Genomic DNA, 27,381 nt, shown 5'->3' on the forward strand with positions numbered 1-27,381 from the left:
TGAACCTTGACTTGAGTCTGTATGGTGATTTCAAGTCCGTGCCTTTATCTCAGGTGTAGATTTCCTATACTGGATATGCATTTAGTATTTGGAGTTTGTACATGGTATCTACGCTGTTTCTTGGGACTTAAATCTTGAATTGAAGATGTGCCTGCCTGTACTTTTAACCACTTGGTTTGTAAATGTAACTGGGTGATAGATGCCTTTGGATTTTAATCACCAGCCTTAGCTAACGTGTTCAGACCTGAAAATTTAGATTAGCTCCTTTACTTTGTATCTCAGTTTTTCTTCCATCTCTTCATTCCCCCCTTTTATGTTCCTATTGAATATTTACTTCCACATTTGAGGACCAAGAAGCAATTTTGTCTAATGGACAAGGCAGCTTTGGTCTATAAGGGTCATCTTGTGGTATGGTATTTGATGATTCTATAACTGAATCTGAATGACAGGTCCAAAACCTTGGGGAGAAATTAAGAATGAAAATTTTACATGAGCATTTAAAGTGTTCAGAAGAATAGAAGGGGATTTGTATGCTGAGCAGGGTGACAGTTTAATTTGTGTATACTGTTTGAGTGCTATAACCTTGAAGAATGTCAGTGTTCCTTCCCTATGAGGAAAATTGAAGGTGAAAGGCCAGCTAAGTTGTTCAGGGTGATTTCAGCTTTTAAGTAGTTGAGCTGGTATTCAGATCCTGAGTAAACTTTGCATTCGACTGTGCCGTAACTGTATCTCTTTTATCAGGGTCTCTTTTGTAGGGAAGACCTCCAGTTGAAATCTTCCAGTTACATTAATAAAATATGAGGCTAGCTGGTTTTTAAAGATAACAGCTTAGAATCATGGTACGATGCGTATTGCGGTGAATCATCAGTCAGTCATGCCTTAGGCGGTAGGAATACTTGCAACTAACCTGACCACTGTGTCCTGTGGTTTCCAGGACTCCTAGCTTCCCGAACTTCCCAACCTCTTATGATCCGAGGATGGGAAGGTTCCTTCATGGTACAGCCAAAAGATGAAAAGTGTCACCTATGAAGAAGGGTAAAGAAACTGCAGTTGTTTTTCTGAGCAGAAAGACAACAGTTGAACCACTTGGGTAAAAGGCTGAAGTAATAACATTTTTTGCCAGAATTGAAACCTTACTACTAGATTGTGTAAAGTTAAAAGTAAGCCTGTGTATTAGATTCTTGCAAATAACGTTTTCACTTTTATTCACTTCCTCCTATGGGAAATACGTTACAAAATAATATTTTTTTCCCTTAGGAAAACAGTTTGTTAAACAGCCACTTGAGTTTGTTTACAATCTAAACTGAGTCTCTTGTGGATTTCTATTACATGTAATTAACAAATCTCATTGCTTTTGATATGCAGGCAGCTATTTTCAACTTCATCACAAGCTTTTCTACAGAGTCAGAAAGTACACAGCTTTTTTCAGTCCATATCGTCAGACCCTCTGCACAGCCTCAGTAAGTGTCTGCTCCTCTGTAGGAATCTAGCATTTTCCTCGCTTGGATTTCTTGCTTCACCATGTCACCTTGAATGGGATTGTCATTTTAGTTAAAGTCAAGGAATAGTGGCATACGATTTAGAAGCATTTGTAGTTTTTAGTGAATTTTATACTGCAATTTTAAAGAAAATAAATTAGAAAAGCTAATATCACAAAACAGGCTGATTCAAAGGCAAAGGCCCAGGCATCTCAAGCTTGTGGGCATACTGGATGCTCACGTTCCTTGACAGACCTGGCCCACAGGTTGTAGAGATGCCTCAGTGCTGTTTGCATAATGGGTAAACCTCTTACAGTCTGACCCTGTTCCAAGTGACCTCCCCGGCTTCCGTGGCTCGAAACTCTGGCCTTATTCTTTTCGCTTTTCCTCTTCGCATTCAGTCATTTAAAGGCCAAGCCACCCCAGACAAGGAACACCTTCCTTTTCACCCCTCCTCACCAATCCTGTTGGTAGTTAGGCCTTTTTTTTTTTTTTTCACATATAGACTTGCAAAGCCTCTCGTCTCAGCTCCTAGTTCCTCAGTGTGCTCTAACCTATCTGGGGATGATCTCGGGGATCAGTCTGTCAATCCTCTATTCAGAACTTTAAACATCTGGTGTGAAGTTCAAGCCCTGCCGTCAGCCCCTTCCTCCTCCCTCAGACTCACTCACAGGCTTGGCAGCCACTCAGTGCCCCCTGCCGTTTGCTGTCCCAGGGTCCTGGCTCGTTTGCACCCTTTCTTCTGTCGCAGTCTGTTAAAATCACACCTGCTTCAGGCCCCGCCTATAGTATCACCTCATGAAGATTTCCCAGTTTTCTCTTACATTCCTGCGGTTTGGTTTTGCCCTCACGTTTCCACGTTCATCACCGTCTGCCTTACATTTAGTTTTGTATACACATCTATCTCAGCTGCCTTTTTAAAACAAATATTTTGCCAGTAACATTGACGTGTGCTTATAACAAACGGGTTAACGTTTAGTTATTCTAATCGTTTGTGTGTGTGTGTATGCCTTAAACATTTTAAACAGAAAAGTAGCAACTAGAATTAATGACTCTTTACAACCAGTTGACTAAGACAAGATGAACAGTTAACTCCATGTTTAAACTTATGTCTGAAGAGTGGCAGTAGACCCTGGGCCGTTTGTAGAAGTCTGACCTTGTCACATTATTATTGTTTTTCCTAAAAGGAGCCATCCACATGAATTAGGTATTTTTAAAAACTTTATAGCACACATATGTTTGAGAAGCACTAGTCTAGTCTGCTCCATCTCCTCATTCTGCCCCAGAGCACCAGGGGCCTGGCAGGTGTGAAGCAGCTTGCTCCAGTCCTGTGGCTTTTATGGGGAGAGCAGGCTCTGTGGTTTGGGGACCCCTCTCCCAGTCCAGGGTTTTGTACTGTCATGGTGCTTCCTTCAAAGTCCTGACTACTAGAAATGTTCTCTTTGCCATTAACTCTCCACTCTGATTTCCTTGGAAGAAAAGTAATCATTCTATTTGTTTTTCTATTGCAATTTTCCCTAAAAGTTAACAGTATTTAATACTTCCCATAGATAACTTACAATCCTCTCTGAAGACTTCTAAGATATTAGAACACTTAAAAGAAGACAGCTCAGAAGCTTCAAGTCAAGATGAAGGTAAATGTTGATTCATTGGAATAAGTCATACTGCCTGACATTGTCACAGGACTAGGCAAACAGGCCGTTAGAACAGATGAAGGAGCCGAGAAACAGACATATGGGAACTTGGAATGTGACAGGTGGCATTACAGAGAAGTGGGGAAAGAATAGACTATTTGGTAAACGGTGTTGGCTGGCTTTTTAATTGGAAGAAAAAATTACATAATTAGATCCTTACTTCTGTCATGCACAAAAAATTTCAAGTGAATAACAAATTATATGTAACATATAAACTTAATGTAATATGTAAAATGTAAAACTTAACTTTTTTAATGTTAATAATCTGGGACGAGAATGCTTTCTTCACAAGACAGAGCATGACCATGGTGATCTTTCTAATCTAAATTAGAACTTAACATGTGACAAGAAACTAGACAGAAGACATGTGCAGGATATTTACAGGTAAAGACTACTGTAGAAAGATTCTTCTGAAAATCAGTCCAGTTAACAACATGGTAAAAGATAAAGACAGGCAATTCATAGAAGAAGAAACTTGAATGGCCACTAAACAGTGTTCAGCCCACGAGTAGTCTGGGAAGTGCAAATTTAGAACAATGAGAGGTTATTTCACACTCATCTGATTGGCAAAACATTTTCCAGCCTGACATTGTCAAGGCTGTGAAGTAATGGGAACTCTCATCCACTGCTGATGGGAATTCAAATTGGTACAACTGTTTCGGACAGAAGTTTGACACTGTGTGGTGAAGTTGGAGGAGGTTAATGCTGCTATCCCGGAGTTCAGCTTCTATGAAAATCGTTGTCCATGTGCTCAGGGGACAGGGACTCGGGGTCTCTTGGGAGCACGCGTGTAATAGCAAGTGCCTGGATGTTGGCCGAACGTTGTAAGTGTTAATCAAGTTATGAACAGATTGTGGCATATTCATGCTAGGTGGCAATTAAGGGATATTATAGTGTATTCAGATATGTAGCACCACTGTTGTGTTTGTGAATACACATGAGGGTAGTTAAAATTTTAAAAAATGCGCTGGATTATTTCAACTGGTTAACTTCTGTAGAGGGAGGCAATTGAACAAAGGGAGGCCTTCAATTGTTTCTCGGATATTTCATTTCTCAATAAAAAGAGGCAGATATAGAGATACTTGGGAGGTGGGTACATGGGTGTTGGTTTTATTAATACATGGTTTTTTTGATATTTGAGACAGTTCACTTTTTTAATGGTTAAAAAAGAGCCTGAAATTGAACGTTGTTGTTTTGCGGTGGCATGTTTATAATCAGCTTTCATAGTTTTGGACAAAATTGATTTTGCTATTAGGTGGAACACATTTGAGAGAATATTTAAGGACATTCAGTCATGTACTGTGTCTTTTAAAAACTTGCTTCTTTAAGGAATTTTCTATGAAAAATGCTCAGAAGTGCTCTACATGGTCTGTTGTATTGTTATGATCACATAAATTAGTTGCATCTTCCTTCTGGATTTTGCAGAAGCATTTGATGTAATAAATTGTGTTTTTCCTCTACTCTAGATGTGTTACAGCACACCATAGTCCACAAGAAACACACCGGGAAAAGTCCCATTGTAAAGTAGGTATCTAGTTCCTAAAACATGAACGTCTTTCTGTGTTTTTAAATCAGCATCACATTTACTCACTGGTATATTTGGCTATAATTCTGCCATTTTTTACTATCTGCTTGTTGTTTGTCTCACCTTTTCTGTTTCCCTTTCTCTTCTTTCTTGCTTTTGGGTAGTTTTTTATTCTGTTTTTTTCTTCTACTAGCCTTGATAGTTATATGTACATTGTTTTTTGAGTCTGCTCCAGGCTACCTGGAGGTTATATTCTGCAACTTCGACTTATGAAGTTCTGATGTTAATTGTGCTTGTACCATTTCCCACGTGAAGACTTTGGATCACTGTAGCTTCACTTATCTCCTCCCAACTTGTAAACTGCAGCTTCTCATACTTGCATGAACTTTTCTTTTGATAGCACTGTTGGTACAAGTTGTTCTCCGTTGGATGGGCTCACCATGCAGTATTCTGAACAGAATGGAATCGTAGATTGGAGGAAGCAGACCTGCACCACCGTTCAGCACCCGGAGCACTGCGTGGCCTTGGCCGACCAGGTACTGGGCTTTGTTTTGTCTTCTTGCCATACTGTTCAAGCACCGTTAACTCTGTGAGAGCCGAGCTCTGTGAGTGTTATTAGGTCAGATAGTGTATCTAGTAAGAAATGAAGGAATGTTTCAGTGTTAGACTTTAAACTTAATTGGTATATGTGGTCTAAGCGCTTCTGAGACCTGAAAGAGTTTAGATTTAAATTATTTTGTATTTTGCTTTTAAAGTGGACCTACATTTTTATTGCTCAAAAAACTAGTACATTTTAGTGTGGTGCCTAAAATGTTTAGTCTGAGGGATACATTGTTATGCCAAATTTTTTGCTTTTGAAAGAATTATTCATATCACATTTCAGTCACTGCCTTGCTGTTGGTGATGCGAATTTTGAAACTGATCTCTCATGAGCGGTTGGGCCAGCTTACCAGCACTCCTGATTGTAACAAGGAACTATTTGCTTTCTTAGGAGTTGCTCTAATCCGTGAGCAGAATGCTCTCCAGTGTGTTTAGGTCACATGGCACCACAGATATGGGACCGGGGAGGTGTGCTTAGCTGTGCAGCTGTGCAGAGAGCCACCTTCTCTCTAGAAAATAGGTTTTATTTCTGGCCAACCCTCGGATCCACGTTAACGTTTACTGCAGTGCGTTTTTACGAACTAAAGCATTAAAACAGACTTTGAGAAGGTGTGCGTTATCTTAGTCATACTTAGTTACGGCCTGTTTTCAGGTCCGTCTGCTTGTGCTTCTGCTCCCTCCGCTGCTTCTTAGAGCCAACACGCTGTGTGCGGCAGTTTACCAGCCCATCTCTAGACAGAAAACTAGTAAGCCTGCAGCAGATACGCTACTTGATTGTTTTTTTTGTGATAAGAAAAAATATAGGTCCACTTTAAAAGCAAAATAAAAAATAGATATTTTTCTCATGATTAATATTAAGTATTTTTCAGAGAATATGCAGAGACAGGTAACTTCAAAAAAGAGGCTGGGAATAAAAATTTATTAGAACACACAGCTGGGAATGCGACATTTTCATGTTTGGTATCAGAATAAAAGGATACCTACTTGAGTATGGTGTCACTTTAGTCTGATTTCTGTTCTTTTTTAGCATTCAACTGAAAAACGAAGCTTATCTTCAATAAATAAGAAGAAAGGGAAGCCACAAATAGAAAAGTAGGTTCAATTTAATGTTTCCAGTAATAGAAATTGGTAAGAAAAGGCAACATTTGATTATGGACATATTTAGTTTTTGTAGTATAAACAGTATTTTTCCATTAGTTTTCTTTATATTTTTATCTGGACTTTATTTTTTTAGTTCTAAACAAATCAATATATGAGGGCAAATTCTGTCTTTACAATTATACTTTACTAAACATTTTTTTAATTATAAAGAAATTTTGAGGGAAGTTTTATTAATACTGTACTTACTGTGTTCTCCAGAGAACCTGATAAAAAATGTTGATAACATGTGTACTTTTGGCTTAGGGAGAAAATTAAGAAAACTGACAGCAGATTAAACAGTAGAATAAATGGTATCCGGCTCCCCACCCCCCAGCACGCCCACGGTGGTTCTGTGAAAGGTAAGGGAGTTTTCTTTCAAATACCCATCACTTAGCATCCCAAGCGCGGTACCTGTTAGAGCAGGTGTTGAGCTGCTGTGTCACATCCTCACTTGCTCTTACCCTGCTTTGATGTGAACAGTGATTTCTGAATTAACTCTGTTAATACTTCAGAGTTGTTTCATGCAGGAAATCTGAGTCAGCCGTGGAGGTAGACGTCCCCGTTGCTACAGTTAACACTTGCCCGCCTTTCCCTTGCCCCACTGGCAGCGGTCTCCTCACCCGTCCCCAGCCAGTCCCCACTCCAGAGCAGAGGCCCGCGGGCCCACTGGATCTTTCCACCCTCGTTCCTGTGTAAAGGCAGTTTTGAAAATCTTGGTGACTTATTCATGTTGTAATGACTGTCCTTTATAGAGTTTTATGGGACTTTAGGGGAATTCAGACCTTGTTGTACTAGATTTGTGTGGTTGTGAGTGTATTTTTTTGTCTTCTGTTTTTTATTGATGTGTAATTGATTTACAGTATTGTGTTAGTTTCTGGGTACAGCAGAGTGATTCACTTATACGTATATATTCATGTATTTTTCCTATTTTCCATTTTGGTTTATTACAGGTTTATTATTGAGTATCCTTGCGCTACACAGTAGGACCTTGATGTTTAATCTGTTTTGTATATAGTAGTTTGTATCTGCTAATCGCAAACTCCTAATTTATCCCTCCCCAATCCCCTTCCCCTTTGATAACCATAAGTTTGTTTTCTATGTCTGTGAGTCTGTTTCTGTTTCATAAATAAGTTCATTTGTGTCATATTTTAGATTCCACATGTGAGTGAGACCATATGGTGTTTCTTTCTCTTTCTGACTTACTTCACTTAGTATAACCTCTAGGTCCATCCATGTCGCTGCAGATGGCATTATTTCATTCTTTTTATGGCTGAGTAGCAGTCCATGGTATTAATATACCATATCTTTATCTAGTCATGTGTCGATGGACATTTAGGTTGCGTCCATGTCTTAGCTCTTATAAATAGTGCTGCTGTGAACATTGGGGTGCAGGTATCTTTTTGAATTATATTTTTTTCTGGGTATCTGCCCAGGAGTGGGATTGCTGGATCTTACGACAACTCTATTTTTAGTTTTTTGGGGACTCTCCATACTGTTTTCCATAATGGCTGCAACAATTTATGAATACTCTCACCAACAGTGTGGCCCCTTTTTCAATGGAGTATATTTTTAAACTAGGTATTTGTTTACAGAGATTTAATATTGATAAGGAAACATAGTTACATTTTGACTCTAAAATCATGGGGCCAACTCATTGTCAAATGTGGCTTAGATGTTTGCTGACTCCAACTTAAAAAAAACCCTCTGTTTATTAATTTCCCTCTGAAATATTAAGGAATTACCTTTAAGAAGGTTTACCTTTAAGCATTCAGTAAGCTTAAGATATATTTAAGGTATTTTTAATGAAGCAGTCATGCATATCATGAAATGTAGATTATCATATTGAAGCTGAAAATGTTGGGTCCTTCTGATTCAGGGATTGTCTGGGTTTTTAAATAAATAACTCAGTTTAAGGTGAGTATTTTTAATTTAAATTTTAACCTCTATTTTGAGTAAAACACATTTACGTAGTTCAAACTTCTGAAAGTATGAAAGGGAACGAAAATCCCTCACTGCCTCCCTCCGTGTTGTCTCCTCCCAAAGGCATCAGTGCTGTTCGTCGTCTGTATTTTTGCAGTGTATTTGCTTTAAAATCCCAGGCTTTAAATCTCTCTGCTAAAGAGATGCATGCGTCACCTCCCTCACGTCAGTGCGTCACCCGTGTCTCTTCCACACCACTCGTACGCTGATGACTGTGACACGAGAGAGTTTGCAGGGAATGAGGTGGTTCACCTGCTCCCTTTTAACAGATTACATTGACTTAAAGGCTTCAGCTTCCTTCAATTTAATAACTCTTGTGATTCTGTCATCTAATACATCTGAATGGTTCTTAAGTCTGTCTAGTTCTGTTTGTTCATAGAATACTAGCAGTCAGATTTTTATTGTTAGAATAGTGGCTAATGTAAGTTTTTTTCTCTTTGTCGCTTTGTTATGTTACTGCTGTGCATGACTTTTTATCTTTTGAGACACAACAAAGTTTGTACCTGTTTAAAGAAGGCAATTTGCAGAATAGCCTTCAGCATAATTATTTCATCCTCACCTTCCACACCTTCTGACTCTAGGGTCACATATTTTTTGATTATAAGAATTCCAAAAGCTACACAATTCTGAAGCACCTGGATCATCAGAAAGAGAATTATGTTTAGTATAGATTTAGCTTTATGTATTTAGTTCCTTGAAAATTGCAGATTAATATATGACAATTTGGTGATTAGAATATTTACTAGGTATATAATCTAGAGAAAATCAATGAATAAATTGTTATTTTGAGAAATAGCTCCTTTAAAAAAAAATTCTGAAACTTACTCTTCGAAGTTTTAAAGGTTTTGTTGTGTTTTGGTGAGCAGATCTTGGCTCACTCTACCCCAGTGGTTCTTTTTTTCAGTCCATCATTTCTGGTTTGAGACTCTGATATTGAATCGTTGATCCTCATAATCCTTGAATTGTTCATTTTGTTAGATGCTGGTGTATGCCCAGTTTCGGTGTGTGCCAGGTTTATGGGTTTAATTTTCATTAGTCCAGTCTAATGCCAGCTTGTTTGGCTACCTTGGCACATGAGATTGTCTTCGGAGAGCCACTAGGGGCGACTTGCATCCCTTTGCTCGGACGTGTTGTGACTGGTAATTCAGAACCTACTGTGTGCAGTCTATTCCAGATTACTTCTGTGAAACTGTTACTTGCTCACGTGACTCCTCTGCCGCTTTCCTCATAGCATCATGAGGGTTTGTGCAGTTTTCCTCTGACAGTTTGGCATTTTATTACCCAGAAGGAATTGTCAACATCCGCATTCTTAAGGACTTTATTCTTCGCCAGTATTCACCTCCCATTTTAGAAGGTGGGCTAGGCCAGGCCGCCTCCAACAGTCTTAATACTGTTAGAGATTACTCCCTTCAGAAGATGTGGGCTAGTCACCTGATGTGCAGATTACAGAGACCATGTCTTTTCTCTAATAGTTTGTCCAAATTACTAACATTTATTGCCTTTTACTGGTTCTGCCAGGTTGCCATGGAAATAATTCACTCATCCATAGCTCTTAAGATCTCTCTGGACTGCCTTATGTGGGCATTTATACACTACACACGTGTCAGATGCTTGCTGCAAGGCAGGAACCGTGCTAGCTACTGGGTTTATAGAAATTAATAGGACAGTTCCCTATGTTTGGGTCAGCTGCAGGAATGTGCAGTACTTAAGGTGACCAGTAGTCGTGCCTCTGTGCACAAAACAGCGTAGCTGATTGATCCTGACAGTTCTGCACGTGACCCCAACCCCGCACTCCGCGTCCACGTGGCTTCTGGGCAGAACTCAAGGGGCTCCTTGGTCCACTAGATGGGAAGCGTCTTCCTCTTTTTAAATACTCAAGCATAGTAATTTTAACTAAACAGGCATTTTGGGCAGTCAGTTCTGTTCTTGAGTTCTTTAAAGCATGAAATTTTACAACCTGCTCTGAGGAGTTAAAATAAATAGACTCAAAAAGTGACCCAGTGTGCTAACAGCACAGACCCCACAAACAGCCTTAATTCTGATTGTGTGACGTCAGTAAGGTTGACTTACTCCTCTCCCTTTGTTTTAAGAATGTATTTGTCAATTCTTTTCAATTAAAATTGTGATTCAATAATGAATTTTTACCTAGGTCAAGGGTAAATTACCTTTTAGGTAATTATAGAAAAACTGAAACAAAAAAAACTTTCACAGCTGTCAACTAATTTCTAATGGTTCAATTCAGAAATTTATTTAAACAATTCTATTTTTTTAAATCACGTTATTTTTAGATGTGAATTTGGACATTGGGTCTGGACATGACACATGTGGAGAAACATCCTCAGAGAGTTACAGTTCTCCGTCTAGCCCACGACATGATGGAAGAGAAAGTTTTGAAAGTGAAGAAGAAAAAGACAGAGGTTTGCTCTTTGGAGGGGACATAAGGGTAGCAAAGGAAAATATGTGCTTTCTCAGTCAGTCACACAAGTAATTTTATGGTACTACAAATGTCATTATTGATTTTAAATTTAATTGGTATAAAGGGTGTCTCACAGACCATTGACTTAGTTCCTACAATGTTGGTTTTTTAAACTTAATTCACTGCATGTGAAATTAAAGAAAAAGAAGACAGAGTCATAACAAAATGTAGAGTTGGTATAGAAAGATTGAAAATTGCATATTGTTAGATGCACATGTATTTATAATTTTTATGCCTTTCTGATTGATTGACCCTTAACATTATAAATATCCTTCTTTGTCTCTAACCAGTTTTTGACTTTAGATTTTTTTATCTGATAGTAACATAGCCACTTTAGCTCTCTTTTGGGTGTTTGCAGGGTACCTCTTTTTCCATCGTTTTACTTTAAACCTATTTATGTCTTTGAATCTAAAGTGTTGTCTCTTATAGACACCTTATATTGGGTTATGGGTTTTTTAGCCATTCCGCCCATCTCTGCCATTTGATTGGCGTGCTTGTAATCTATGTGAATTTACTGTAATTACTGATAAGGTGGAATTTACATCTGCCATTGTTTTTTGTTTTCTGTGTGCACTGTGTCTTTAATTCCTTCTTAAATAGAGGCTTAGAGTCAGCCGGAAGAGTTTAGAGCCTTCTTAGGTCTTCCCTGGGCATACATACAGCCCTAGGTATGAGCATGGCCTTCTGGATTACCAGGAATATATCAAAGCTTTTCAAAGCTCCCTGGGGACATCTCATTCTTTAGTTTTACCTTTTAAATATTTTGGTCAGTCTCTTGTAAGCTTCAACTGGTAATGCTGCCTGAGGCAGCCAAATTGTTAAACAGTTGCCACAGACTTGATTGCCCTGTGGGTAAGCGGCTGTTGACCAGAGTGAACTCAAGCTGCCAGTCAAATAGTGACAGTTCTCTGGGAAGGTGCTTTTAGAGAGCTCCACATCCATGTTTCTTAGGGTGACTACTAGGCTGCTGGCTTTCGTAGCCACTGTAGTTGCAAGACGATTAGTTTACAAGGCTATTTCAGAGCTGGAGAAGTGAGATGGAATTAGGGCAAGGTAGAACACCACAGTGCTTGCTATTCTTGAGAGATTCCGCTGTTTTTCTTTAATAAACATTCCTCAGATTGCTGCAAGCCTTTAGTTGATTCCCAGAATTCTGATGAAAAAGTTGATTTTGACAGTTTTTGCCAGGATTCTTGCTGCTTTTGTGGGGGAGTGCAGTATCAGAGGTCTTTACTCTGCCATTCCAGAAGTGAGATACCAAAAATGGGTATGCTGAATTAAGGATGTCATGCTTTACCCATGGTAATGACATCTGACTCACAGCATCTCAGTTATAAACATCTGAGTAGCACTATCTTGGTTATAAGCTGTGCCCATGCCAGTGGGCAGTATTAAATGATTTCTCTTGGGCAACTGAAAGATCTCTAAAGATCCTTAGATCACAGCATTTCAGACATGGGTGGCTTCTTCCTGTGCAGTCCACAACTTGGGGACCTTAGCCTCTGTTAGAGTATCAGCTCATGTCTTAGGGAGCGACGGCAATAATGCTGCTGTATCACATGTCATTAAGGCCAGTCTTTGCTTCGAAGTTATTTTGAAGTCATCCCAAATGTAACATGCAGTGACTGCCATCAGTTCTAATCAGAGGCAGCACTGCACTTCTGATGAGCAGTTTCCTCATGAGAATAAAAATGAAAGTAACTGCTCAGAGCTGTTATGAAGGTTAAATGAGAGAATTTTCATGCCTTACCCCAAATAGACAAGCTTTCAGTATGTTTCATTTTACATGTTATGCTAGATTCTGTAGGCGGTACCAGTAATCTGGCTCTTCAGCTAACGGTGCAGATTTGGCCTCCTAGCCAGAGCTAAGTGCATCTGTATGCCAGGTTACTTTGTAGCAGTCCTTTCCTGTCCACAGATATGGTGAGCTGTCGGTGAGCCTGTGCAGAGGAACTTGCCCTTTTCCAGACAGGCTCAGGTACCAAGTGACTAAACGAACCTTCCCCAAATGAAGAATCATTGAGGGCTCTCTGAAACCAACCAGGGGTAAAAAATAAAAATCCCGTGATAAAAGTGTTGATCATTTTTGGAATTTTGTGTGCATGAAAAGGTTGCTTTAAAAAGCATGTAGTTCTGTTCTTACTGGCCATAAAGGGGTTTCATTTTGAGACTTTATACTGTTCAAAGTCAGTGCTAAAAAGGAAGAGACCTAGCTCTTAAGTAGCCAGATGAGTCCTTATAATGCTCAGAAAACCATTTGGGACCATTAAAATCATGGGGCCATTTGCTGTGACTTAAGATTTAAACAAAGCCCAATTCATATAGAAATTTAATTGATCATCTAAAAAATATTACCGCTGCTTTTGAACCTAAACTTTTATTTCTAACTCTACTCATATGATCATACAGACATAGATATAATAATGCCTTAAATAAGTTCTTAATTTTTTGATACCTTTTGTTTTGCAAAGTTTAGTAAGAAACACCTCAGTTATTAAGGCAAGTTTATGCTAGAACCATTTACTCATAATTTATATTAGAGATTCAAATTATAATAGTTGAACTAGTAACATTGTTGACATCCTGTGTCACTAAATAGGTTCTGTTTAGTCTTTCTTACCTGCCACTCTGCTGTTTTGTTTTGGAGGAATGTTGGTGCTCTCATGTTTGCCCTGCTTCATAAAAACATGTTTTATGACTAATGTACCTTCAGTTTTCTTTCCCCAAGTGAAATATTTAAAAATATGAGTATTTATCCCCATTCTAAGAAAACTCTTTCATTCCTTGCCTCTAGATATTTGAGTTCAACATAGTTTTGATTAAACTTCTTTAAATTGTATCATTTATGTCAAGACCTTGGGGCTGGCAGCGCAGAGTATAAATCAAGCAAATTGCCTAAAATTGATTAAGGTTAACTATATCTAATTCCTTTCTCTATAATAAGGTGATTTGAAATAAAGGTCTATATTTTATACTAACTTTTTGTTTCTTCTCTCTCCATGGATTTTTTTTTTAAGATTTAATTTTTTAGAGTAGTTTTAGGTTTACAGCACACAAGTGAGAGGACAGCCCAGAGAGTCCCCATAAACCCCCTGCTACCCCACATGTACAGCCTCCCCCACTGTCGGCATCGCTCACTAGGATGGCACATTTGTTACCAAGGATGAACCTACTCTGACACATCATTACCACCCAAAGTCCATAGTTTTCTAAGGGTTCACTCTTGGTGTTGTACCTTCAGTGGCTTTGGACAGATGTCTCACGACACGTATCCATTATTATAGCATCACACACAGTATTTTCACTGCCCTGAAAACCACCTGTGCTCTGCCTGCTCATCTCTCCCCTCAACCCCCACCCCTGGCAACTACTGAGCCTTTTATTGTCTGCACTGTCTCCATAGTCTCGCCTATTCCAGAATCTCCATATTTTTAGAATAAAGTCCTTAGAGAGCCAAAAATTGAAAGAAGGTCAGCCTGGTCGTCAGGAGGCGGCGGGATGTGTTCATCAGTTGCAAACTGCAGAGTTTATTTTAGATAGGCTTAAAATTTGTTTCTAGCCAGAAAGATGGGAGGTTATGCTTGTGTTAACATCTGTGTGTATTTGTTCTCCTCAGACACAGACAGCAATTCTGAGGACTCTGGGAATCCATCAGCAACCAGGTTTACAGGTTATGGTTCTGTCAACCAGGCTGTCACTGTCAAGCCACCTGTTCATATTGCTTCGCTAGGAAATGACAGCGCAAACCTTTTAGAAGATCCCTTAAACTCGCCCAAGTATCAGCCAATTTCCCTTCTGCCAGCTTTACAGTATGTCATGCAAAACGGTGCCCAGAAGTCTGAGGTGGTCGTTCCTCCTCCCAAATCTGCTGACGGCAAAACTATAGGGATGCTTGTTCCCAGCCCTTTCTCTGCAGTGAAGGAGTCCGCAAATTCAACCCCTGTCGGAATACTCGGGACAGCAGCTTCTACTGGAGAATCAGAAAAACACCTTGAGCTGCTGGCTTCCCCGTTACCTCTTCCGTCAACGTTCCTCCCACACAGCAGCGCTCCTGCTTTGCACCTCACAATTCAGAGGCTCAAGTTGCCGCCGCAGCAGGGATCTTCCGAGAGTTGCACAGTTAACATCCCACAGCAACCAGCCGGGAACCTGAGCATCGGATCACCAAACACTGCCTTTATTCCCGTCCACAGCCCGGCTAGTTTTCCAGGATCTCCTGTCGCTACCACGGACCCCATCACAAAACCCGCATCCCAAGTGGTAGGACTCAATCAAATGGTGCCTCAAATTGAGGGAAGCACAGGGGCCGTCCCTCAGCCTACCAATGTGAAGGTCGTTCTCCCAGCAGCCGGCCTCTCCACCGCACAGCCACCAGCTCCCTACACCTTGCCAGGCTCCCCCCTCGCTGCCGGCGTGCTCCCCAGCCAGAGCTCTGGCGTGCTCAGCCCCGCAGCGACATCTGCCCAGTCGGCGGGTGCGGGCATCAGCCAGGCCCAGTCCAGCGTCCCTCCTGCGGTCCCCACCCACACCCCCGGCCCCGCCCCGAGCCCCAGCCCCGCTCTGACACACAGCACAGCGCAGAGCGACAGCACGCCCTACATCAGTGCCGTGGGGAACACGAGCGCCAGCGGGACGGTGCTGCCGCCACAGCAGATGGGCTCGGGTCCTTGCGGGTCCTGTGGGCGAAGGTGCAGCTGTGGGACCAATGGAAACCTTCAGCTAAACAGTTACTACTATCCCAGCCCGGTGCCCGGACCAATGTACCGGGTCCCGTCTTTCTTCACCCTGCCGTCCATCTGCAATGGCAGCTACCTCAACCAAGCACATCAGAGCAACGGAAACCAACTTCCTTTTTTTCTGCCTCAGACTCCGTATGCAAACGGACTGGTGCATGACCCAGTCATGGGGAGCCAAGCCAACTACGGCATGCAGCAGATGGGAGGCTTTGGGAGATTCTACCCTGTGTATCCAGCAGCCAGTGTAGTTGCCAACACGAGCGGTTCAGGGCCCAAGAAGAACGGGAATGTCTCCTGTTACAACTGTGGTGTGAGCGGACACTATGCGCAGGAGTGTAAGCAGTCGTCCATGGAGGCCAGTCAACAAGGTAATCACGAGAGCTCCCAGAGGACTGGTTTTGAGTGTGCCCGTCCCTCCCTCCCTCACTGATCATGGGCATCCTGCCGTAGCACAGAGAGCCGTGTGTGTTCACTGATGGATGCTGTGCTCTCAGTGACAGGCCGTAAGACGCAGGCGGCAAGACCTAGTGTAGACGCGGGTCACACAGCACAAGAAAGTCAGAGCGGTTGTCTCCAATGAAGGAAGAAACCGTAAAGGCACTTTTTAAGGAATATAATGGGAATTTGCATATCTCTTACTAGCAGCACTTTTTTTTTTAAAAGCTACAATCCTGTTTCATAGAGTAAGTGAAATTTTAAAACACTGAGAAACTAGGAAGTGATGCCATCCCCTGAGGTGGGAGGTTTTTTGTTACCTGGGTGCACCTGCGTCCAGCCAGCTGGCCCCGTGTGCTTTCCCCGGGCAGCACCTTCCCCTCCCAGCAGACTTTTTTTTTTAATGCTGTGGCATTTTAAGGAACAAAATATTTATGCACTGGTTTGGGAGGAAGGCAGTTTGAACTAAGATTAATATTATTACCACCAGAATAAAGAAATCGTTCTCTAAAAAGTGCAAGTAAGACACCAAATTCCGTGTAGACCCCAGACTGTTGCCTCTCACTTGCCTGAGGCTTCTGTCATCTCACCAAACCTCACACACAGTCTTGAATTGAGAGCATGTACTTGGCACTTTTAAAGAAAGATTGAGTTTGGTAGCCTCAGGTTGACATTTAAAGCACAGACTTCATACTGTTTTTTTAGAAGTCACTTTATCGACCGCTTTGGGGTCAGCAGTGTGGGAGAAGCCGCCTGTGAGGAGCGGCCCGTTTGAGAGCTTGTAGTGGTTTGTGATGTTTGCATTGTGCGCAGTGACTTAGCAGTTCTCTTTCCCGTTTTAGGCACTTACAGACTGAGATACGCACCTCCCCTACCCCCTCCTAGTGATACGTTGGATTCTGCAGACTGAAACAAGCAAAGCTTGCCTCCTTAATACACTGAAGTGTGGGGAGTCCTGGTGGGGTGTGGAGGGGAGGAAAGGAAAGGTATTTTGTTTGTGTTTCTTTGTATCTACATTTCCTAGATTTCTATGCAGTGGGGATTTTTCCTTTCCCTTGTACCGATGTCCAAAACAAGAGAGTGCATTGCTTTTGAGCCTCTGGTCTCCTGGTTCAACAACAGGCTTACCTGTATGATACGTGTAATTTAAACATCCAGGCAAACTATCAAAAGGAAAATGTCCATGCGTGCTTTTTTATTTTTACACTGAATACTTGCTGTGTGCAATGTTTACTGAATCTTTAAAACTGTATTTGACCTTTTTTTTTTTTTAATATATAACACTGGTAACAGTCATATGGTTTTGGAAAAAACAAATGGCTTCTTCCCCAGCTTTTCTCACTTTCTCCCTAAATCCTGCTTTTTCTCCCCCACCCTCACTCTTCCCAGCGGCTGCAGGTGTGGTTGGCACTGCCTTGTCCACACTTTGTAAACTGCTCTGCATATAAATTGAGGGTAAAATGTTTCACCTTAATCACAAGGGAGAAGCCAGATGCCCAAAACAGTGTGTATATATGTAATAAACAGCACCACATAAATACACATGTGCAGCGCTTGTTGTCCAAGTAAAAATTAAAACAAGTGGGAGAGAGAGGAAGAAGTAAAACCATATGAAACTGAGAAAATATGACGTATGAAGTGGACAAAGAGCTTTTTCTTAGAAAAAAAAACTTTTTACTCCATCATACTTTTTTAGCCTGTTGCTTCAGAGAGACATAAAGTGAACAAACTAGTGTGAGTGTGATTCTTCTGTGTGTTTGTGTTTGTAATGAAAGTCAACAGCCACCTTTACCTGTAGTCTACCACTGTGTCGTGTAAGAGACACTTGAGTCGTTCCTGCTCCTACACCGTTACGGTGTCACGTTGTGTCAATGTGTGTGGTTTATTTCTCTCTGAACAGAAGCTCTGCGATTCTACGAGTCAGGTGCTTGTTCCCTGACCTGCCTCTCGTAGCAAAGTCACTTTTATAACAGTTTACCACTGTGCTTGATTATAATGTGAAAGACTGAATTCTGGGTGTGTGAAGATGGTATTAATCATGTCAGTGTCATGTCAAAGTTTAATGCTGCTGTTTAAAACAAAAAGTTTTTTTAAAGCCAATCTATGTACTAAATTGCTTCCAGGTAATTTTGATTTCCTAAAGTGCACTGAGGTTATCTGGAAGACGGGGTGTAGTGTTTGGACTGCTGCTCTCGACAGCCACGAGCACCTAGCACTGCAGAGTCACAGGCTACGGGTGGGGGTGGGGGCCGGGGCGATGCCCCTCCCCCCCCCCCAAGAGCAGAAAGGGCCGATGTTTGTTACGGGGGTAACGTTGGTGTGCAGCAGAGGAACTTCAATATTTGGTCTTGGTTCAGAAGCCTAACAGATTGCTAGACGAAAGGAAACACTTGAAGAAAGAAGCTTCATGGAATGCTTCCTAGGTAGCATTTATATTTATAGCACCAATGTACATTTCAAAACCTCCTTTCAGGGGTGGGAGGGGAAGGAAGGGAGGCTGTGAAGGGGTAGATTGAAAGCTTTAATTTAAAAAGAAAAAGAAGCTTGAGTAAAGGAAATTATTTTGATTAAATATATTTTATTTGCTCTGGGTATTTTTGGACCACATTATTAGATTAATTGTTACGCTGCAGTTAAGTTGTTCAAGCGAGGGTTTTGATAAGCCACGTATGGGCCGCATTGTGAGTTACTTGCCAGTTGTACTTTATGGAGCTTATTTTATGATTTAAAAGACTGTACTGTACATAGGAGGTATGTTACCTTCTCCTTATTTGTATGTTTACCATATACTTTGATATTTGAAATGTTATGTACTGGAAAGGCCACTTATATTTCTAGAACAGATTGGATTTTATGCAACCTTTTTTCCTTGAATTAACAGCAATAAAAAAATGAAAAACAGCTTAAGAATTGTGCTTTATTGCAAATTTTGTAAAAATGGAAGATAAGAGGACATCATACCTGATGGGTTTTGGTTTTTTTTTCTCTTTTTAGAGAATCAACCCATTATTTCCTTATAATGTGGGCAGTGAAATCCCAAAGTTACCTGCCATCCGGGTGTTCCTCAGCTTTTCCCCCAAGGAGCCTTTACTACGTGGGTCACCCGGGCGACTGCGGACAGAAGGGACTACGTCTCTGTGCGGACCGAGTGCACGCTGTGCACCGGAGGCTGGGACAGGGTCCTTGTCACCCCAGAGCTGTGGCTCTGCTCAGGCCCTCCCTCGTCCTAGCTGACCTCAGGGCTCTCAGTGTCTCTCACTGGTTCTCCTGTCTGTAGCCCCGCCTCAGGTCAGCTGCCACCCAGTCAGTGAGGCGTGAGCGACTTCACGGAGGCCCTTTCCAAGTGGCCGCAGATTAGTCAGTCACGTCCTCTGAGGTCCAGTCGCTCAGCGCAGCCCCTCCTGTTGTCCCCAGTGTCCCAGTGAGGGGCAGAATGATTGTTCAGAACCACCTAATGACCGCTTTCTCTGTAGCCAGCCGGGCGGCGCCTGTGAAATGAGCACACAGCCCGACGCTTCAGACGGCACATCCCCCAAGCGCGCCGGCGCCAGGCATGAGCCACCTCAAGGCAGCTCGCATCTCCAGGGTCCTCGCCACCGGGTCCCTTCTCCCTCCTTCCCTGACTACCCCAGGGTCACCACTAAATTTTTTACTCCATTTTCCCCTCACGTTTCACATCCTCCTTCCCCAAATATACGATGTGTTTTCACTTCTCGAGGCTTTATGGAAAGGGTGTCCTGTAGCCAGTTCTCCCGGACCGTCTCTCCTCCCCTGGCTCTGCGGTCCTGATGCTACACTCCTGCAGTTCACTCACGTTCGCTAACTACAGTGCGCCACTGCGCTGGAGGAGGAAACACACACAACTTACCTGTTCTCTCAGCAGACATTGGGTGGGTTTTACTTACTCGCTGTTACAGCAGCAGCGTTTTTATACCAGTCTCCTGGTGTGTGCTTCTGTTCTCCAGGACGCGCCCAGGCTGGGCTGTGGGACGGCGTTTCCCACGCGGCTTACACTAAGGCCAGCAGGGGCAGGCCAGGCCCTCTGTCCGCCTCCCAGCCCCTTCCCGGGAGCTAGGGCCGGGCCCTGGGAGGCCTGGCGAGGGACAGGGGTAACCTGGAGGCGGGTGTGGAGGAGCCTGACTGTGGGCAGGGTTTGGACAGTCCCCGTGCCGGGAAGGGGTGCGCTGGAGGCAGCTGGTGCCGGCACAGGACTGGAGGTGACAGGGCTGGGGGGCGGCGCACAGGCAGCTGCAGCTGAGGGAGCATCCCGAAAGTGAGGAGATCTGTGGGCCGATACGTCAAGTCGAGCCAGATGACAGAATTTGGAGTTGAGTGAATGAATAAGTGGAAGTTGACAATAGCTTTTGAAACTGTCAGATGGTTGAAGGAAGGCCTGGAAGTTGAGAGAGCGATTAGGGGGAGGCAGCAGGAAGGCAGAGGCCAGTGGAAGGAAGCCAGGCCCTCACGAAGGGCTGCGTCTGACCCGGAGAGAAGGTTTATGGCCATGAGGACTAAACGCTACTTGGGCACGGCCCAGAGTCATGCCGCAGTACCGAGAAGCCACTCAGGTGTTAGCTGAATTCAGTTTGGCTGCACAGGAGAACTGTGATAGTGTTTTCAGAGACGAGGAAAACGCGAGAGGGTTAGGTCGAGGTGAAGGCAGTGGTTCTTTGGGTGCTGAGGAGCCTAGAAAATGTGGTTTTTCATTACGTTAAACTCGGTTCAGCTCGATCCACTGATGAAAGGCATAAAATAGTTCTTATCCTCAAAAGTCAAAGCTGGTTGGAGAGCTTGCCGGTTAATGGCAGCTGTGGTCGGAGCCGTGCAGTCCTGATGACTCAGTACCGAAGTCGAATGAGGTATCACATAAAAAATTAAATGTGGATTTGCCTTGTAAGTGCTAATGCTAACATCTAATTTTTCTGAGAGGGCTCCAAAAAAAATTAAAGCCCCAAGTAAAATCTCTCTCTCTCTCTTTTTTTTAAACAGGCAGCATCTAGCACTTAGGAGCACCATCCACCTGAGCCTGGAAGACAGCTTTTTCAATCCTACATACTGATTACAAAAGCATTCTAAGGTTAAGGCAGTGAAACCAAATGGAGGCAAGCTGGGCCAGTAGTTAACCCGTAACCCTTCCACCTATCACCTCAAAGGAATAAAGAAAAATGCCCCCCCACCCCCCGAAAGGGCCATTTCCAGAGAAATGAGTTAAGGTTCCGGGGGGTGAAGGAAGAGAGGGTCTTTAAACATAGCACTGACTCTGGACCTTTCCTGGGGGTAGGAGAAGATCTGAAGTTGGGGCCTATAGTGAGAACAAAGGGCTTGGGTCCCAAGCTGAGAGGCACGTGTAACCTCAGGCAAGGGCATGTTTTCACTGCAGTCCTCTAGATCGCCAGCAGAGGGCAGCACCATCCTTTCCCAGAGCACGCCCATCAGCCAGCACAGTTTGGATTCCTAAGGTCCATCTCATATCAGTTTTCTTAGTTTATCACTGCTTATGAATCACAGCTATTGTGCCCATATGTGCAAAAATACGTTTCTTTGCCATATCTCAAGAGAAGATGACCTAATTCTTAGGTGCTGTCCTCTTGAAAATTGTGAGCCCCCTACATTGGAGCCTAGGTACACGTAGCCTGGACTCTGCATGTGTGCAAATGTCTGTCCATCCTGGAAGGACAAGGGCTTTAGGCTCCCTCATTCTAGCTCTGGGAAGTGGGGTACATCACTGGTGGGGGCTTCAAAAACCCTTCCTGCTGTCACACCTTGTCTTCAGTGACAACAGGCCCCAGTCTTTAGCACTCTTAATTCCAAGATCTTATTTATTTTTGTATTTGGCAGAGGTAGGTAATTAGGTTTATTTTATTATTATGTTTAGTGGCGGTACTGGGGATTGAACCCAGGACCTCGTGCATGTTAAGCTTATGCTCTGCCACTTGAGCTATGTACCCTCTCTTAGTCTTAAGATCTTGATCTGCTACTTGAAACTGGGGGGTAGGGGTGGGGTGAGGTGGGGGGCTGGGTGGTTCTTCATTGTTTTTCTTTTCCCTCTTGCAGCTGCAACTTGAATCACTGTAAAAGGGCTCAGCCAGCGTCTCATCAAAAGAAATTGCTAATTGGGCAGCACCGCCACCTGGTGGGGGACGAGGGCAATGCAAGCAAGCAGATGTTACTGCCCACTGACCTAATTTAGAGAAAACTGAACAGAAGACAGAAAACATTTGAGATTGTAAGCCTGTGCCCAGAACCTTAAAGAGTGCAGGCATCTGGCCATAAAAGTACTTTGAGCAGTCTCCTCTTTCAGCCACTGCAATCTCAGTTTGTTACACACATCTTAAATGAACGGATGGTACTTTACAGTTTCCTTTGCACTCTCCTCGGTGCTCATTGCTCAGCACGACTGTGAAGGGTGTGGGATCTTCCTCCTCCCTGTTTTACAGATTAGTAACTCGCGGTTCAGAGGGGTTCAGTGCCAGTGATGAAGGCCAGGCCCCAACTTCAGGTTAGTGCTTACCTCCCGCAGCACTTCGGCCCCGCCAAGTGCTTCTCTGCTGAACCCAGGGCCCTGACCTTTTAAACCCTATAAAGCCTATAGAAAATGATAGGCACCCATGGTCTTAGCAGCCACGGGGCCTCTGGATTCCTGAGGGAGGACCGGGCCAGGTCCCGGTTGATCAGAATTGTATATCCGTCGAAGGATTTGAAAACACGAGGTGAGGGAAAGTCTGCAGAGCTGGGAAACGTCAGGACTCCCAGAGCTAGGCTGTGAGCATTTGCCTGTCTCAACTCCGCCTACACCCAAGGTTTTAAACATTCCAGAACACGAAGTTTTGCTCTGCAAAGATTTTTATTATCCCCAGATGTCTTGGTAAATTGAGCATTTAGTGAATATTCCATTAATTTTAAGACTTCAGAACTTAAGAAATGAAGTAGCAGGACCAGCAGAAAAGACACTTAACTGCCAGTATTTTTATAGCTCTGACATTTGCATACAGATTGTCCCAGGCACTCCCTCTCCCAGCCTCTGCTACTCAAAGACACTCAAAAGCCAAGAATGACAGCAGCACAGTCACCTTCAAGCAGGAACAGTGACAGTCACACCCACCCCAAAAGCCTTTCAGAGTGCTCAGAATGCCACCAGGTCACCTAGTAGTTACTTAGTGCCCATTCTTGCCAGCATGTCAGTGTTGGGTCATATTTGTGACATGGTAACTCAATTGTGTACAATGTGGTACCAACAAAGCCTTGTTCCCAGCACCTACCCACAGGACGTGTGACCTCTCTAGGTTAATTCACAGAGCGGGGACAACATTCACCTTGTTAGAAGAGTTACAAGGATTAAATCTTCCAAAATCCATAAAGCACTATGTCTGACACATAGTAGGTGCTCAGTAAATTCATGATGGCAGCAAACACCTTAATGCCACTCACAGGCCAGACACAGTTCAGCCTCAACTGTGTGAGATGGGTACTCCGCCCCATTTTACAGTTGGGGAAATTGAGGCACAAAGTCTGACTACGTGTCTGAGGACCCAGAGCAATTGAGCGACAGGGCTGGGATCGGACCCCGCTGCTCTTAGCCCCTGGCCCCAGGATGTTACACAAGCCCTGCGCTGGGCGGGGTGGCGGGACCTGGGCTGGCTCTGCCTTGCACTCTGTCGCCTTGAATAATGGCCCTGAAAAGCTGGTAGAACCAGAGATAAATGACCTCAAAATCCTGTGACTTGAAGCTTGCTTTCTCACTTGAAATGATTTATCAGGTTTTTATTCTTCTTTACCTTTAACACATATTTGGTTTAACTGATTTGAAGTCTTTTTTGGGTGTGTTGGGAACAGAGACCCAGACCATATGCTGATGGGAGGGGAACTGTTTTCAGGTCCTTAGGAATAGGGAACACCCCACCCCCACCCCCCACCCCATCCCAGGTTTTAAACATACATCACTATCACCTGTTGGAGCATGTTGGGCTGTGGGGCCGGCCGGACACTAGGTGGCAGCACCGAGTCCTGACCGTCCATCCCCTGAGAAGCAGGGGCTCTCACATCAGGTCTCTAGGCTCTTCTCTACTTGTACTGATCAAGTTTTCATTTGGGGGCCTTTCAGCCAAAAAATAAAGCTCACATACCGAGGCCTGTGCTGAAAGACACGTGGTCAGCCATAGCTCACAGGCAGGCAAAAAGTAGGGATCAGCACACTAGGACCCACAGCTGAGAATGGTTTTTACATCTTTAAATGATTGAAAAGTAATTTTTCATGACACACACAAGTTATATGAAATTCACATGTCAGTGTCCATAAATAAAGTTGATCAGAACACAGCCACTCTTGTCTGTCTTGTTACGGTTGCTTTCGTCAGAAACGGCCAAGTGGAGCAGTTACAACAGAGACCATGTGGCCCTCGAGGCCTGAAATGCTGTCTGTCCCTGGATGGAAAAAGCTTGCCACCCCTGACATGCACCAACTTTATCTAAATAAGGATACGCTCTACAGGGTCTTTAAGGGCCCGTGTGTGCGTGTAGGACTCTGCCCTATCCTGCCTGGTGCTGGGTCCCTCAGCACACTGCAGCCACACCTGGTGCTGGAGGACAACATGCACATGTTCAACTAGCCACTTAGCAGATATTTCTCGGCTGGGAGGTTAGCATGTGGTGAGGGGCATAACCAGCTACAAGCCGGTCACAGGCCGAGGGATCCTAGTGGGTGGAGAGGTGAACTGCCTACTGAGACTTGAGGAAGGATTTTTCAAAGGCCCCAGCACTTCCATTGGGCCCTAAAGAAGTGAGATAGTGAAGAGGTGAAAGGTGGCAAAGGAAACATCATGGAAGATGGATTTCACAAAAAGCACTGCTGAGGCTTGTGCTGGATAGAGAAGGTGGCAGGTCGAGGTGCTAGGAAGAGCAGGGAGGTGTGGACGGGGGAGGGCGTGTGGGGAGGGGCAGCCTGACACAGACAGGTAGGTGTCCGGGAGGGAGCCGGGGAGGGAGCCGGGAGGAGAAGCAGATTTGAAAAGGAAAATGTGGGTGCTTCCCCTCATGCTGAGTTTGTGCTGCTTGAGTGGCACCTGGTCATCCAGTGCTTGTCTCCAAGTTGGATCGCCTGCAGCAGAACCAGGGGAAGGAAGGGGTTAACTAAGAACACAGACCTAGAGAATGAAAGTTCCCAAATTTGACTTTGGTGTTCAAGAGGCAAGGCAGGGGAGGTCAAAGCAGATCCAACAAAGAAGGTCGGGAAAAATTCTGAGACACTGGACAGTGTGTCCTGAAGACCAAAGATAAATGTCAAGAATGAAATGGTCCTTACTGCCATATCCAGTAGAGATCAGGGGTCACAACTGGGAGTGTGGCAATCACAGGTCACTGGTGACTTTAAGAGGGCAGGTATAGCAGACTGGAGGGGAGTGGGGAGAGGGGTTGAGAGCAGAACCAGAGGAAGACACCAGGTGAATAGAGGATGTGAGGATGGCGCTGGCATATTGTGAACGGCAGGAGAAGTGACCTTCTGGCCTCTCTTCTCCATGAGTTTGCGAGAGGCTGGGGCTTGAGAGTGACCGGGTCTGGAATGGGAGCCACCGGGCACAATGTCTAACACCCAGCCTCCTGGAGGGTCGCCTGAGGTTGGGACCATTCGCTGGCCCTGCAGCCAGTCCCGCAGGTTGGGGATTGTCTCTGGTGACGTGGGAAGCCGGGCATAGAGAAGGGTCAGGTCGACGGGGGACCGAGATCTGAGGGATGCTGCAGAGGTCATGTGTGGACGTCGCTGCCTCTTTGAGGCTCTCCTTTCTCCTTTCCCATCTCTCTCCCCACAAGCAGCCTTCAGTTCCCACGAGGAGCCTGGCAGCCCCGCAGCAGCTGTGGCCGGGTCCCCAGGACCCCACCTCCCACACTCCTCAGCTTTTGCTTCACTGCTCTTGGTTCTGTCCCCAGCTTCCAGGGTATGGGTCCCAGGTTAAGTCCCAGGAGACCTGAACCTTATCCACAAGTCACGGCTAGATCTCCGGTAACCTGCAGGCGCCCAGCAAGCCACGGACAGAAGAGAGCCCCGGGGCCACCAGAGGAGTGGTCCACACAGCGCATCAGGCAGCAGCCGAGGCCAGCAGCACAACCGCCCGGGTCGGACCCAGTGAGACAAGGTGAGCGCTGAAACTTGCCTTTCGCTACATCGGGGATGAGGGGAGGGAGGGCAGTTTGCTAAACCCAGGAGAACAATTCAGTTTCTGGGGCCATGTTTAAACCGTCAGGACAAGCACTTCCCCAAGGACCGGTTACAAAGAAGTGATAGCATAATTGTACTGTTTCTCAGGCGGTCCGCAGACGACTAACCTCGCTCTGGTTGCTACTTATTTTCAAGGCAGGGTAATGCAGTGGTGTGAATCCCGAGGCTGTCACCTGAGCTGGAGCCTCTGAGCAAGCTCCCTTACCTGTAAACAAGGATTACGAGGATACCCTCGAGCTATGTGAGGGTTTAAACGTTCCAACGTGGCACCCAGCGCACCGAGAGCACTAAACACGTTATGTTTCCTTTAAAAATATTTTCTAATTCAAAACTCACCTCCCTATTTTAGCTCTTGTCAAAATTAGGAGTGCCTCCCTTCTTTGGATTAGACTGTGCTTTGTATCAGCTGCTATTTTTATTTTACATAATTGCCATCATCCTATACATGCATTTTCTTTTTTCTTTTTTTTTTTTTTTGATGAAGTATCAATATTGGCTCATCAATCATTACTATGTAAGTCCATGGTTTACATCAGGGTCCACTCTCGGTCTTGTACATTCTGTGGGTTTTGACAAGTGTATAATGACATGTATCTACTACTGTGGTATCACACAGAATAGCTTCACTGCCCTAAAAACCCCCTGTGCTCCGCCTGTTCACCCCTCCCGCCCACCCCTGGCAACCACTGATCATTTCACTGTCTCTGTAGTTTTGCCTTTCCCAGACTGGCATATAGTTGGAATCACACAGTATGTAGCCTTTCCAAATTGGCTCTTTTCACTTAGTGATACGCATTTAAGTTTCTTCCATCTCTTTTCATGGCTCGACAGTTCATTTCTTTTTTTTGCTGAATAATCCACTGTCCAGATGTGCCGGTTTGTTTATTCATTCACCTCCTGAAGGACATCTTGGTTGCTTACAGGTTTGGGTATTTATGATTACAGCTGCTCTAAACACCTGTGTGCAGGTTTTTGTGCAGACATAAGTTGTTCACCCCATTTGGGTAAATGCCAAGGGGTGCAACTGCTGGAGTACATGGTAAGGCATGTTTAGCCTTGTAAGAAACTGCCACCCTGTCTTCCTGTGGCTGCACCACTCTGCATCCT

At 44.0% G+C, this 27,381-nt stretch overlaps 1 protein-coding gene across 3 annotated transcripts in view; it reads left to right on the forward strand.

Moving 5' to 3' along the window:
• ZCCHC2 (zinc finger CCHC-type containing 2) overlaps nucleotides 1-24,380 on the forward strand; it is a 51,069-nt gene extending 26,689 nt beyond the window's left edge. Inside the window, exons 6-16 of one of the 3 annotated variants that reach the window (XR_010378197.1) lie at nucleotides 1,366-1,460; nucleotides 3,029-3,112; nucleotides 4,639-4,696; nucleotides 5,098-5,233; nucleotides 6,325-6,389; nucleotides 6,702-6,796; nucleotides 10,706-10,834; nucleotides 14,510-15,997; nucleotides 16,907-17,050; nucleotides 21,054-21,166; nucleotides 22,119-24,380. Coding sequence is in view for 1 of the 3 variants with exons in the window: in XM_031441797.2 (XP_031297657.2) it covers nucleotides 1,366-1,460; nucleotides 3,029-3,112; nucleotides 4,639-4,696; nucleotides 5,098-5,233; nucleotides 6,325-6,389; nucleotides 6,702-6,796; nucleotides 10,706-10,834; nucleotides 14,510-15,997; nucleotides 16,907-16,974 (2,218 nt within the window). In the remaining 2 variants the exon portion in view is untranslated. Of the gene's footprint in view, nucleotides 1-1,365; nucleotides 1,461-3,028; nucleotides 3,113-4,638; nucleotides 4,697-5,097; nucleotides 5,234-6,324; nucleotides 6,390-6,701; nucleotides 6,797-10,705; nucleotides 10,835-14,509; nucleotides 15,998-16,906; nucleotides 18,966-21,053; nucleotides 21,167-22,118 lie in introns of those variants that run through there. The other 2 variants (XR_010378198.1, XM_031441797.2) reach the window with 2 other exon arrangements.
• Nucleotides 24,381-27,381: the final 3,001 nt, after the last annotated feature.

The sequence above is a fragment of the Camelus dromedarius genome, chromosome 28 (genome assembly GCF_036321535.1).
Source record: "Camelus dromedarius isolate mCamDro1 chromosome 28, mCamDro1.pat, whole genome shotgun sequence".
Classification (NCBI taxonomy): domain Eukaryota; kingdom Metazoa; phylum Chordata; class Mammalia; order Artiodactyla; family Camelidae; genus Camelus; species Camelus dromedarius.